Source organism: Acomys russatus, chromosome 25 (genome assembly GCF_903995435.1).
Source record: "Acomys russatus chromosome 25, mAcoRus1.1, whole genome shotgun sequence".
Classification (NCBI taxonomy): Eukaryota; Metazoa; Chordata; class Mammalia; order Rodentia; family Muridae; genus Acomys; species Acomys russatus.
Window position 1 is genome coordinate 28844777 of NC_067161.1, and position 14976 is coordinate 28859752.

At 42.6% G+C, this 14976-nt stretch overlaps 1 protein-coding gene across 2 annotated transcripts in view; it reads right to left on the reverse strand.

The window, feature by feature from the left end:
- Window positions 1-14976, reverse strand: part of Sgcd (sarcoglycan delta) — a 365504-nt gene that overhangs the window by 118057 nt on the left and 232471 nt on the right. For both annotated transcript variants that reach the window (XM_051167942.1, XM_051167943.1), the window contains exon 5: window positions 9727-9846. In XM_051167942.1, the coding sequence (XP_051023899.1) occupies window positions 9727-9846 (120 nt within the window). The remainder of the gene's footprint in view (window positions 1-9726; window positions 9847-14976) is intronic.

Here is a 14976-nt window from a genome sequence, read left to right on the forward strand (position 1 = left end):
TCTTCAGCAAAATTCTCCATGGCTCTGATGTAATTATTCCCAACCTGTGGGTCGTGACTCCTTTGGCAAACCCGTGTCTCCAAAAATATTTGCATTAAGATTCATAACAGTAGCAAAATGACAGGTATGAAGTAGCAAGGAAAATAATGTTATGGTTGAAGGGTCACCACAACATGAATTAAAGGGTTACCACACTAGGAAGGCTGAGACCCACTGCTCTAATTCTTCCTTGTCTTTCACTGATATATTGCTTTAGAAAGAGAAGAAATGGAGACAAAGTAGGAGCAGAGAGAGATGGGTTGTAAAAGGAGAGGCAGTCCACACTGAGCGATATAGGAAGAATGTGGTCCACGGCACATGGTTGGTAGTATAGCAGAAGATGTATGGTTTATGCTGACACCTATGAGTCCCTCCATGCTGCCATGGAGGAAGGCAGACTTGATTAAGAAAAGGAAGAGGATGCAGGCTATCCAGATGAGACCTGATAGGCTATGGTCAGATGGTGGGGGACGAGGACTCCACTGGTCAGAGGTCTAGGGGTGGGGAATAGGGCAGAAGAGAGAGGGAGGGTGGAAACAGGAAGGTAAGAGTGAGGGGATTACAATCAAGATGTAATGTAAATAAAATATAATAAATAATAGTCAAAAAGAAAAAAGAAAAGAAGAGAAAAAAGAAAATCCAAAATGATAGAATAGACCCCAGGGGGACATGAGGACAGTTGAGGCCTTAGAAATCTATCCTTGCAGGCTCTTTCAGAGAAATGTGCAGGTAGCTGAGGACTGCCTGGGAAGGCCAAATTTGAAGAGCATCTCTAGGTCACTGCTAGGAACCTGCTTCCAGGCCAACTCCTCCTTGTCCATCTGTTCAAGCCATGTAGACTTTCCTCTGACCCTCTGCTCAGCTGGCATCTCTGTCAGGCTTTGTGCCAGGCCCTTCCCTCTGGACAGTGGGCTTCTCCAAGGCAGAGTTCAAACACAAAGCCCCAGGATGTATGAAGCTGGACCATTATCCATCTGTGATCTCTAAACTTCTGTTGATGACACTGAAGCGGTGTCACTCAGAGGGCTCACAGCACCAGATGCATTTGCAATGCCCCCCCCAATCTCCTGTCCCCCAGAATGTTTGGTTAGTGATAATTTTCTGTTCTTTTCCATGTGTCCTTTCTTTCTTTCCAGTTTAGCCTTTACAAACCCTCAGGAAGTTGTTGCCACTACTGTCATCTAACCTGGGGATATGCTTTCCCTCCTGTCCATGTCAATGCTACAGTAACTGCGGTTCCTGTGGTCCACTCATGGAACAGCTACTGAACACTAACTGGGTGCCAGGGGGCTATTCTAGACTCTGATTAACAGCTCTCTCAACTGACATCAAGTTCCCATGCTAGTGCAGAGGGACAGGAAACAAATGAACAAACCAATATATACAGTGTCTATATAGAACTGGCCTAAAGAGGAATAAAACAGCACAAAGCTACACACATGGAAACAGGGACATTTTCATGTAGTAGCAAAACAGTAAATACTGGAGGCCCTACACAAGGCATTGCCTCTCTTAACCTGTTAATTCTGCCACTGTGGCGCTAGGGCATCTATAGGCCATACTTAATGTTTATTCTAATAACATATCATTTTAAGTCAGGCAGTAGCTCAGCACTGTAGACATTTGTAATATTTTTCTAAAGTGGTCCGAGATTTCTCTGATAAGGGGATATTTGAGCCATTCTGCCACTGCACAGTGGTGACAACTTGCTTTAACTGGGCTCTTAATTATCGTAACAAACATTTGCTGTTTTTCTCTGCCTAGCACCCATTCTTTCTCTTGATGACAAGACACAATTTCCCTCGGAGAGCCGTGTTGTCCATTTCATTGGCAGGCCTCTAACCCTAGCCTATAGCAGTCCTGTCCTCTCCTTGTACATCTCATCACCCTAGTCTTGGGGATTGGCTGAGAGTTGAGTAGGGACTTCACTGCATTCACATTAGGGTTTTAGTTAGGAAGGCATGCACTCTGTCTTCTCACTGTCAGAGCTCAATGCAGAATATAAGACTGGAAAGAGCGCCCAGATAGTAAAAAGAGAGAAATAGCCATTCTATGATTTGGTTTCATCCTATGAACATCTGAGTGTAGCCTGTAGCCAACTACCCCGGGGGTTTTTCAATCGGGGGAGAAAGTAGTTTCCCTAGTCTTTCAGTTTGTCTATCAGTCTGTCTCCTTGTCTGCCTATTTCTGTCGCTCTATGTCTGTGTATATGTGCAGTGTGTCTACTCACACTGGTGCTGTGTATACGCCATTGTCAAGCTGGTAAAGACACCATGTGTTCTCACTTATTGACCTCTACTTTATCCTTTGAGACAGCGTCTCTGAAAGATCCAGAAGCTCATGGCCTTTCAGCTAAGCAGCTAGCAAGCCGCAGTGATCTGACCATCTTTTTACATTGGTTCTGGGAATCCAATCTCAGGTCCTCAAGTGGCTCTTACCCACAAAGCCATCTCCTTAGCACTAGCTAAAGTGCTCTCACTTTGAATTGGGCTTATAGTACAAACAATGAAGTGAGTTGTGAGTGAGCAACCTACGTGACATTCATTCGTGCAAACTCTCTCCCTACATCCTTCCCCACTAACATACATAAAATCTGCTCCAAATGTTTCTATTTAGAACCTTAAGATTTATAATACCTCTCCAATTCCTTCAGCTGGAGTCGACTGGTACCTAATCCTATCAACAGGGAGCTGGTTACACTTTTGCATTCGTTGATAATTACATCTTTGTTCATCTTTTAGACTAGCCTGAAAATTCCCTAGAATAGGGACAATGATATGAGTTTTTGTCCCCATGACACCAGCAACAAAGAGTTGGGGATATAACATAAGACAGACATACACACATTCTCTCTTACACACACACACACACACACACACACACACACACACACACACACACTCACACGTGCATGTGATGAGAGCACATGCATTGAATGAATGAACCGTACCAATACCATGCCAGGGCTTTCACTGAGAACTACTCATAAAGTTGCAATAGTTTCATTTAAAAAAAAAAAGAACAAAACCAAAATGTAAGTGGCTAACAGTAACATCTGAACAGTCCCAAAAAAAAAGTTAAACATTAAACCATATTTAAATTTCTACAATTTTTATGCTAATTCAAATGGCTTTAGATTTAATTAAAAATGTTTTTCCGATTGATAATAATGTAACTCAGATAATTAGATTCAAGTGGCATCTAGAGGACATGTTTAAAAAACTAGAGTATAAATAGACCTAATTGACAATTAGAATAGCACTTTACAATTATGCTTTGTTTGTAAATGCTATGATGTCCAATTCATTGTTTGAGGAAATTGCTCATTAATAAAAATGAAAGCCATGTTCTCCCTGGTGTTGCCATGAAGATGTGTATTAAGTGCCCTGGCTTTTATATTGTCTGTTTTCTTGCTCTTCTGGACAAATCATTCCTGTCCAGTGTTTAAAAAATGCATTCTATAGTGAAAGATAAATGCATTTGCAAAATAAATGGAAATGCAAATTTATTTTGTCTTTCTTTGGTAGTTGAATGGGTGGATATTACCACAAACTTAAAATCTATTGAGCCAGCCATGAAGACAGAACCTTGTATTCCAGGAAGACCCTGCGTTCCTGAGAGGAACAGGCCTGGTATCTGAATGAAAGCATGGCCTTGCAAAGTAGAAGAATGGAAGCCTCACGAGAAAGGCCATGGCTGCTGCCTCTGGACCGGGAGGGAGTTCAGCAAGTGTGTGTGTGTGTGTGTGTGTGTGTGTGTGTGTGTGTGTGTATGTCAATTTCACTGCAAGAAATGCAGCCAATGAGACACAGAGATCTCCACAAGAGTCCTCACAGGCCTAGTCAGGTCTCCAGACCCAAGCCAAGCAAGTTGTAGCAGGGTGGACGGCAAGTGAAATAAAACAAATCTTGTCAGAGTATGTAGGACTTTTACAGGTGTAGAGTTTCACATGTAAGTGTGAAGAGGTAAACTGATGTTTGTTTATCACAGAAGGCAACAGATGTCTACAGTGAATCCAACTGGCTTACCAAGTGAAAGAAGAGGTCACCAAGTAAGTGAGAGAACAGAAAGTTGGGGGACAGCCAAGGAACTGAGTGTCCCTAGAGCAGAAATAGAGAGGAATGCTGAGAAACTGGATTCACTTTCTTTACTTTTATGATGCTGAAAAATTGGGGAGGCTAAAGACCCCTGGGAGTTAGATCACAGATGATAGTCAACAGATCCTCACTTGGTTATTTGTTCTCTATGGAATCTTGGGCAGGTTTTTTAATCTCCACATCTCCAATTGCATATATGTAAGGAACGAGGACAAGTATGTGGGCTCTTTTTGGCCAAATTCATTTTGTCATGAGAAATAATGATAGCCCCAGCACTTTGGACAGAATTGGCAGGCCCTCTTTCAACGTTCATTAATTGTGTTTGTATGGTACCTTTGCTGGGTCTCAGTAGTTAAAGATTGTCTGATCTGAAAGTTATCACCTGAGTTAAGGGGAAGGGACTTCAGGCAACCACATTAGGCTGGTGTTTTGAATGCATCAGCATCTACTAGGGAAGGGCCTCTGAAAACAACCCAATGGGCTCTACTCCTGGATCTCTGCAGACAGCTACTTCAGTTCATGCCTCTAACGAAGAGACCATAGCTGATGTTCCTCACATAAACACCACATTGTGCGTACTAACATCATAATGACTGAGAGGAGAAGCCTCACCATAGGAAGGATTCAGTCAGGTCAACCCTCCAAGACCAGAGTTCAATTTCAGAACACATTTGCTATTAAGCTCTGTTTTACCTGTGATTCTTAATTTTTAATTGTCAAGTTGACACAGCCTGGAGTCAACCAGTAAAAGGGAACGTCAATTGAAGAATTATCTGGATCAGACTAGCCCTTGCAAATGTCTGTGAAAGACTATCTTGGATGGTGATGGGTGATCGAGGGCCCATATTACTATGGGTAGCATCATCCCTTGACAGGAGGTTGTGGAGTATATAAGAAATCTAACAGAGAGTTAGCCAGGAGCAGTGGTCCCCCATGGTTTCTGCTTCAGTTCCTGCAATAACTTCCTTCAGTGATGGATTGTGTTCTGGAAGTAGAAGCCAAATAATCCTTTTCTCCACAAATAGCTTTGGTAAGAGTGTTTTAACACAGCAACAGAGAGCAAACTAGCGGACATGCTCACAAGTAAAACGGACAGTGCAGCACTTCCCAAACCATGAAAGTATGTTTTCTGTGGGCCACATGGGAGAACCAGCCTGGAGCTAGAGTGAGGTGAAGACATATCCAAACCCCAAAAATCTCAATCTTGAGACCTGCAGGAGTAAGAATCACACTCTCTCTCTCTTCTGTATCTGCAGGCCCCAGTGCATGTAGTCTTGCGACCCCCACTTCTTCCATTCTTGAGGTATTTACATAGCCTGGTGACCAAGACATCTCCAGTTAGCACCTGGGATTTCTCTCCATGCAAATGAAGCATTCCCATCACCTCAGCATCAGCCAATGATGTACATTCACGCAAAAACCCCTACCCACTTCCCCAAGGTTTATATAGCCCTTATTCTCTCCAATAAAGAGTGCCATATCACTGGAAGAACTGTTTCACTAAAAAGGCTGAATCGCTGAAAAAGCTGTATATGAGACAGTGGTCCTTCCTTCCCCCATTGCCCCACAGTCCTGGCTAGGTTTAATTCCTTCTAATCTAGTAGCTGTATTCATCAGTGCCTGGGTGCCTGCCTGCCTGGGAAGGAAGGGAAGAAGCAGACCCTGGGCCCCAGTCTCACAGTTCTCTTCTGGATTCATTGTGTTGACAAAATCTCCTAGTGCCAGCTTATCTGACACATGACTACTCCTGTAAGTTCATAGTCAATTTTCATTATGTACTCACAAGTATGATATGCTCATGTTCAGGTCTTTATATGTCTCCTGAAGCCCAAGTAGGCTTCTAGAAGCTACCACCACTAAAATAAGTCCCTATATCCTCAGTGCTTGCTTGTTTGCATGCTACATGGTCTACACTCAATGTGTTCTGTGCTCCCAGCAGTGCTGAAAGCCAGGCCTCACAGGGGAGGAAAGCCTGGCTTCCCTAAGTAAGAGCCAGGTTTATGACTATGGACCAGCTATGTCTGGCTACTTCCACCTCTTGCTTTAGGCAGGCAGAAACTAAAGCTTAGTGAGAGAGTCACATTGAACAGGGACACTCAGACCCTAAGAGGATGAGTAAAGATTCCAATCCAGCTGTAATAGCTGATGCTCCTATGAACTACTCATCCAAAAAACCAAGCTCCCAAGAGCTTGTGCTGTCTCACAAACTTCTCATTAAGCTGAAAATGAAATTGCCTAAACATTTCATTCCACACCATATGGCAGAGTCCCAGCTGACAGGTAGCTCATTTCTCTAGCACGCTGGGCTCCTTTCGCTGGAGAGATTGACGTGAGATTCGTGGGCTGGTCATTTCCCAATCTCCAGCCCTGTTACCAGCACTTGGATTCATTTTGGTGTGTCCTTTATAATTTTTCCAGAAACAAGAAAATACTCCTAGAAGATGGAGAGTGGCAGATCTTATCAACTGCTCTTCAGATGAAATATCACTACCAGCAAAAACAAGTGTCTGCGTTGAAGTAACTGAAAATGAGCACCATGTCCTGGCTTGGGGGCAACTATGGGACTGTGAAGTTCATGAGTGACAAGGTTACAAAGCTCTGCATGGTAAGATCAAGCCAGTGCATCTGGATATTTGACATTACTGGGAATCATTTTGCTTTCTTTGCAAAGTCAGCTTTTACTATGGTGACATAAATCAAAAAGTATGAATGAGGCACTGGGGTGAGCCAAATCCATGGATGCAAGATCATCACCATATGAAACACCACCATTTCCACTCGCGGGAACTCTTCTGGGGATGGTAATACATGGTACCCTTGAATAAGAACAAAGCCATAAGAGCAAAGCCTCAAGTTTTGTGCCCCCCCTCAACCCCTTTCCAACATGCAATTAGTGTGGAAATGCCATTTCTATAAACAGAAGCATATTTTGTGAGAAGGAATAAATGCTTTGAATATTCACTTGTGGTGGAGACCACTGAGATCAGCACCCATTGGTGAGAAGACAAATGTGGGCCTGATCACAACTTCACATTTTCTCTGGCTAGTTTCTACATCGTGTCAAACCTCAATTTCCTCATTTTAATGTAGGATTAATAAGAGGAATCAGCAAAGAAGTGTGAGTAAAAGTGGTGCACCATGTATACAAAGCAGTATGAGGGGAAAACTGGCCCCCTCAGTGTTACTACACTCCCAGCTCAATTCTGCACCCTGCAGAACAAGGGTGAGAAGATGCCATCTACATCACATGGAGAAAGCAAGGAGCCAGATGTGGTCCTCCATTGTCACAATCTCAGCTCCTACGGTGGGAGGCAAAAGCAGAATAATTCAGGTTCAAGGTTTATATTTACATATATGTAGGACCTGACCAGAGCAAGTAGCTTACAGACTTTAAAAAAAAAAAAAAAAAAAAAAAAAAGATAATGCATTTAGAAAGCCTTTAAAAAAAGAGATAAGCTTTCAAACCTTTCAAGAACTGAGTTCAACTTGGGACCACATTTGTTATCAAGATCTGTCTTAATCTTGTTTTTGCTTTCTTTTATTGTCAGCTTGGCACAGCCTAGAGTCACAGAGGACACAGACGTGGAAATAATGAAACCATTCAGGCAAGACTCCAATATCTGAGCACTTTCAACCCTCATCCAAATTCTAAAGCAGATCTGGTCTCTCAGCTATTATATGTATTGGGGCTATATAATTTTAGAACTTTGTTTTGATTTTTGGCCAATGAAAAAGCACTGCTTGAAAACCTGTTCTGTGGGTAGTTCCCACTTAACAGATGTGAACAGGAAGCTCCCAAAAGAAAAGACTGGTGGACCATTCTATAGATAAATCGCTGAGCAGGATTTGAACTGGCCTCTTGCCTCACCACCTGTGTCCTTGGATCTGATCTCCACTTAGCCCTTAAGTATGACCACTTACATCTTCTTAAGTCACAGCGACATGGGCCAAACTGGGCTAGACTGACTAAGGTTGGATAGTATTGGTATGCATATGTGTGTGGGTGCCTCTGTGTGTGTATGTGTGCATGTGTGTGTGTGTGTAATTTATTCTGTAATAGACGCACAAAACTTAGTATATTTGAGAAGATGGCAGGGTATCCATATAAAGAAGAAAAGCTAAAAAGTCAGGGAAGAAATCAGAATTGGGGATGGTAATCTAGAAGATATCTCATAGGGAGTTTGTAAATGAGTATGTATGTATGTATGTATGGAGGGAGGGAGGATGGAAAAGTAGAAAAATTGAAAGGCCTAACAGACTTACTGAGGGTAGAATGACTTCTGGTCTTGTGGCTTTCATTCTACCCTCAGTAAGTCTGTTAGGTCTGTCTTCTTTCCCACGCTCCCTCCATATAGGCCATTTGGTCCAGTCTTTCCATTCAGCTGGGAAGAAGGAACTTCAATGATAGTAGTTCCACAGGTAAAGGGGCACTGAGAGGTCAGGCACCTTCTTCTTGAGGTCCCTGTGTAGGAAAGATGTGGGATACAGTAATAGTGGGTTTCCTTAGATCCCAGTCCTTGAACCTCTATGTTCCAGTGAATCATAAGGAGAAAAGAAGGAAAGCTAGAGCTACTACTATTGGTAGCAGTGATATGCCACCACTGATGCCACCACTCCTGCCTTATAAGTCCTTTGAAAATTGACTTCTCAAACCTACCTACTACAGCTTCCAATTCAGTTAATTAGGGTTTGATCTATAAATGTAAAGTTTTAAAAGACTTCCTGAATTATTTTTTATTTGCAAGCAGGTTGAGAAAATTCACCTATCCATCCATTAAGCAACCTGTTGGGTTGTAAGAAATGTATGTTCTACGTGAATACTTCCTTACATGAGCACACATTGAAAGCCAAAGGTAATGGCTGAAACAGGAACAAAAATGACTTCATGGTGTGAGAAAAGCTCACCGGGGAATCAGAGTCCATGCAGGTCAAACTTCCTTGCTTTAAAAGAAAATAGGCAAGTGCCCTCATTTATTCTTCTACACCCCATTTGTTTGTGTTTGAGCTCCTTACAACAATACACCTGATACTGTATGGCTTAAAGCAACACACTTCCTCCTGCACACAGTTTTGGAAGCTAGGAGTTTAAATCATGTGTCATTATGGTTGGTTTCTGAGGAGGGCTCTTGTGTAGACACAGATTGTCAAGTTCTCCTTGTATTTCTATATGTGAGGGAAGAGCAAGGGACACAGATGAAGAGAGGATGGGAAGAGGGGGAGAAAAGGAGGGAGGAAGAAGAGATAATAAAAAGCAAGCCAAAAGAAGAAGAGAGAGAGAGGGGAAAGAGAGGAGGAAGATGAGAGCAGAAGAGAGGAAAGGGAAGGAGAGGACAGAAGACAAACCGTCAAATAACAAGCTGCTTTATTTCTTTATAAGGGGCCTCATGTTACTGTTAAAGGCTCTGACCAACTTCAGGGATGAATTTCCTGATAAAGGCATACATTTCCAAGCAATGTCATACTAGAGGGTTAGAATTTTAATATATGTAATGAGGGAGATCACAACCACTCATTGGATGGCACCATGTCATTTTTCCCTTCAAAATGTCCGTGGTAGCGTCCAGCCAACTGCATGTTTAAAATCTCTCACCTAAGACTCTCAATCTCTCAGCTCCCACGACCACCTCACTGTCATCTGCAGAAAAGAGCAATTTTCCAGAAACGGTTTTTACTTCAAACTTTTTGCCATACGCTTGCACAGCTTTCGGACCTAAAGGGGAGAGAGAGACAAAGAGGGGAGGAATACATTAGTCTCGTCAGTTGCATTTGACTACAAAAGCTTTTCATATGATATATGTGCTCCATGGGATTGGGTCTGATTCTCACGTTAAGTGGCTTGGTTTTCTGAAGCCAACCATGGAAATTGGTGTCTTGACTGCCTCTCATCTTGTCAATTGCTTTTAATCACATGGTGCTGGGCTGCGGTTTTAGAGGTCTTCCTAACCTCCTTATAGACGAATGCTTGAATGAAATTTCTCTCTGCTAGCCCTAAATTAGTGTCAAACACTTGAGGGCTTTTGATAAAAAGTGTCTAGACCCAGAGTATCACCATCTCTTGTGACAACTAATCATCTTTGGCCAGTTGTAAATATCATAAAGGGTTCCCATGAAATATATCTGTCTATACCCTTGATCTACTGACTGACACGAAGAAGGCAAATCTATTTCCTCAGTAGACATAATTTCCAAGCAGAAATGGCTCTAAAATATATTATAAGCAATCCCCCTATGAGTTGTTAAGCTCTTACAGTAGGAATTGATTTAATAAAAATTACATTTGAGTTTACTCTGTGGCATCAAACGTTGGTCTTGAACAAGGCTGTCTACATAAGTGCTTAAGTAAGGGCCCTGGTCCCATCACACCCGTATCCTGATGGAGCCAGACTCACGTGGATTCAATTTAGTTATACACATAATATATATGAGTGCTCTGTCCTCATGTACATTAGAAGACGGTGGCGGGGGTATCAGAACCCATTACAGATGGTTATGAGCTACCATGTGGTTACTGGGAATTGAACTTAGGACCTCTTAACTGCTGAGCCATCTCTCTAGCCCAATTCATTTTATTAATGCACCAGAAAACCCCAAAACATATCTGAAGTCCTGACAGGAGTCTACTGGTCCTAAATGAGCTGGGACTCCCCACTACATAAGATCCAGGTTGCTCCCAAAAGCTGGTCTACATTGAAAGCATCTAAGTAGGCAAGGGTATGATAATCTTGACTTGAATTCAGCTCTGATCTTTTAGTCTAGAAAACCCTGAGGTAGGTTGCAGGGAAAGTCAACAAACATTATATCTTTCCAAGGACGCTAGTGGGATCCTGATGTTGCTTTTTGTTTGTTTTCTTTTAGGAAAATTTCAAAAGATACTTCTTTAAAATAAGTGGCTATGAGGGGACCAACAGGAACATACCTGCAGGGTCCTAAGAGGCATTTACCCACTTCAGGGAGGAAGAAAGCACACCACAGACAAACATTGGCATAGGAACTAAAGGCTGCAGCAAGAACTCATTTCTGGCTATTTTTGGGGTCGGGGGAGTTGCTTAAGCAAGCAAGATTGAGATGAAGGATTTTCAGGGTGTGGGAGTAACTTTGTGATTGGCTATCCCATAACTACAATCTGTAAGTGGGGCAGAGATATGGAAAATGCTAAAATGGTATTGGATAAAGAACCTTCACTAATTTCACGTGAGATGGAAATGTGTGAGGTCTTGATGTTTTTGACTGTGTTCAGAAATGCTTAGTTTGTGTGCTTATACAGTCATGCACAAGTACTTCCGTGTATGTATGTACATTCCTCACTGTGTATATGTATATGTTTTGATGACTCCATCCATCATGATCCCTATAGGACCTTGTCTTAGGGATGTTCTGTGAAATTATTTAAGTTTAAGCAAAATGCTGTCTATTAGAGCCAGACCAGCTCCTATATATCTGAGATGACTTTCTTTTTCACAAGTATGGGATTTGGAGCCCAAAGCCCCCCTTCCCCTTTGGCAATGAGGTTGTGGGAAAGTTATTTCATCTTTCTGTCTCTTTGTATGCAGAACTAACTGGCACAATCTCCTCTGTGGACCACATAGAAAAGCTGCAATGATTAAATGATGCTGAGTTTATAAAGAGAACTTTGTAGGCACAAAAATGCTGTGAGCTGTGATGATTGTTCGTGTACATACTGTTGTTCCTTTTATCAATGCCAGCAGCATTCTTCTATGGAGACGGTTGCAATGTATTGAACATTATTAATGATGAGTGCCTCTTAGTGCAATTTGCTCATTCACTTACTCACATCCATTTAGCAGTCTTCCTCCTCCACTGCCAGGACATTCCCATTGACCCTCTAACATGAAAAGGTGCATAGGTAAGGTTCCTTGATGAGCCAGAGAGTGAAGCAACAGAGGCCATACAAAATCTGCTAGCATTGTGAGTTCTGAAGACGCTCTTATCTGGTTGAATAGGAAAAGAATAGGCATTGTGAGGCTAAGGCTCCCTCAAGGTCAGTGTGGAAGCAAGGGAGAATCTGAGAGTGGAATCCAGCTCTCACAGTGCTACATGGAACACAAAGGTTATCTCTCTGCCTAAGAAGGAGAAGAGGCCTGGAGTCAGCACATTCAGAACATCAAGGAGATAACTTTTCTGAGGAAGAGGAAGTGTAGAAATCAGTGACAAAGAACTCAAGGAAATCTTGAAGAACAGCGATGAGTAAAGGATTTTGAGTAGGTGAGTTAAGACGTAGCCATCTTGTTGATGCCATTAAACTTTAAGTGAAATCTATATTGCTTGCCAATTCTAGAAGGGTAACACTGTTTGGAGGGAAGGAGAGTGCCGATGAAGAGACAATATGCTAATGATAAAGGAATAAACATCCTCAGGACAGCCATGGAGCCAGGGCAGTTTCCCCACTCTAGAACTAGTCATATGAAGATATGATGGTGGAAGACAAATGCTTAGTCTTTGCTTCCATGAACCTGGCAAGATTGTCATGTAAGGACTAAACTAGTGTCATCCTCTATATATAACATATATTCCACAACTAATGGCATGGCCTGTGAATGTTCTGTGAGAACATGTCCTCCAGATGACCTCGTTTCTTCCTGTGTTCCGGGAATGACCTGCCAGCAGTCTCCAGAAACTCCACCAGAGCGATTAGATTAGATACAATTAACTCCCAATGATCCTCTGAGATAAAACAACTTTTCTGGAGATTAAACCTCCTGGACCCAACCTGCCTAAAAGCTGACATTCCTGTGACCCACAACCCTTGCTTATGGCCTTTTCCTTAAAGATTGACATTTCTGTGTCCCACAAGCCTTGCTATGTTTTCCCCTTTAAAATCCCATTACCCTTGAAACTCTGGTGCCACTCTCCTATCCTGTTGCATCAGGAAGGATTGTGATGTGAGCTTGATCCCATAATATAGGACCCTGTGTATGTTACATTGGTATTGAGTCCTGGTGGTCTTTTTTGGGGTTATCTGAGTGATCTGGGTATTACAGTCAGACTTGGCTTCACACTTCCTGCGAAGAGCCTGAGCTCACTATGGACTCTTGAACAATGTGTGGGACTTATAGGAGGGGGGAGGTTATACCAAAAAAGACCACAGCAATTAGAGCATCTAAAACACAATTAAGTTGTCTTACTTTTCAGAGAACCATAAAATACAAATAAAATCTTCCAAGGGCCAGAACCACTTGCCAACACAAAGCACAGCAAAGCAAAGATTCAGTTGACTATTGGCTAGTTGGTGCAGACAGCGTGGTTCTTTGTTGGTTTTACCTAGAGCTGCCAAAATTCCCTAGGCATGGCTGGAATCTTAAAAGATGGTTCTGTCTCTAAAGTGGAATGCTGGTGGAATTGGACACTGTTCTGGAAGCCCCTCAGCAAACCTACAACTGTTAGGGGCATAAAAACATGAATCCTGAGGTGAACACCTTTCTATGGGTGGTAGACTATGTGTGAAGCGACTCTTTAGTCTACTCTTCCCACTTAGGAGGGGAAGGAAAGACTAGGTTGCAGCTACAGTGACCACCAGGAATCTGAAGACAGGAAAAGCCTAGTGCTTATTGCCCCGATTTTTTTTTTCCTTTGGAACTAGGGCTCTTTCTGCTCCTAAAGCTGTTCTCCTTACAGGCTCCAGGGCTCCAAAGATGGATTGTCCTAATATACTCAATCAGCAACATTGTGAATCAAAATGCATCAGTGACCTGGCTTTAGTTCTACCTCTGAAAGTAACGCTTCGTGCAGAAAGATGACGTGAACTGGGAACGTCAGGCTTTCTGGTGGGCTTCTAAGATATTACCCAGGCGAACAGGAGAGCTCTGGAGTCCTTGCGATTGCAACTCTTGGAAGACATGTGAGATTTGCTTTGTATGCATCCCATATAACAGGAATTAGAAGGCATTATTTTTACCTCTCCACCCTCCCCAGGCACTAGCTTTTCTTCTGCCTCATTTAGAGATGGCTCAAAAGTTAAGAGCACTGTGTGCTCTTCCAGAGGTCCTGAGTTCAACTCCCAGCAACCACGTGGTGGCTCACAACCATCTATAATGTGATCTGGTGCCCATTTCTGGACTGCAGACAAACACTATATATGTAATAAATAAATAAATCTTAAAAAAAAAAAAGAGTAAGGGTTGCTATTTTCCAGCTCCTAAAAGGCACTAATTTAGGAATGGGAGATCAAAAGATAAAGACTACTAGAAGGCCAGAAAATAAAAAGAGAAGGAGAGAGAGGGAGGGAAGAGGAGACCAGGGGGTTCAAGTGGTAGAAGAGAGGGAAGAGGTAATGGAGAGGAAGAGCAGTAAGGGATGAGTAAGGAAGAGAGGAATAGGAGGAAAAAGAATGTAGAGGATGGGTGGGGGATGGAAAAAGAAGGGAGAGGAGGGGAAGGAAGGAAGAGGAGGAAAAGATAAATATGGAGAGGGGGAAGGGGAGTTGGAAAGAAAAGGAAGATGAAGAGAGAAAAAAGAGGATAGAAAGAGACAGAAGCAGGCTCTCTTTAGAGGAGCAATGGTCATGTTCAGCTTTATCCTGTCCTACCTGCTTGTGATTGATGTGGGAAAGCCCAGCCTTCCTCATTGTGGGTGGAGTCACAGCTGGGAATGTTGCTGTGGGTTTTATAAGAAAGCAGGCTGAACAAGCCAATAAGAGGTGCTCCTCCATGGCCTCTGCATCAATTTCCACATCCTGGTTCTCTCCCTGTTTGAGTTCCTGTCCTGACTTTTCTCAATGGGCCATGTTCCAGGGTATGTAAGCCAAATAAAACCTTTTTTCTTCAGAAAAAAAAATATATTTTATCGGGCGCGGTGGTGCACAGCTTAATCCCAGCACTCCTGA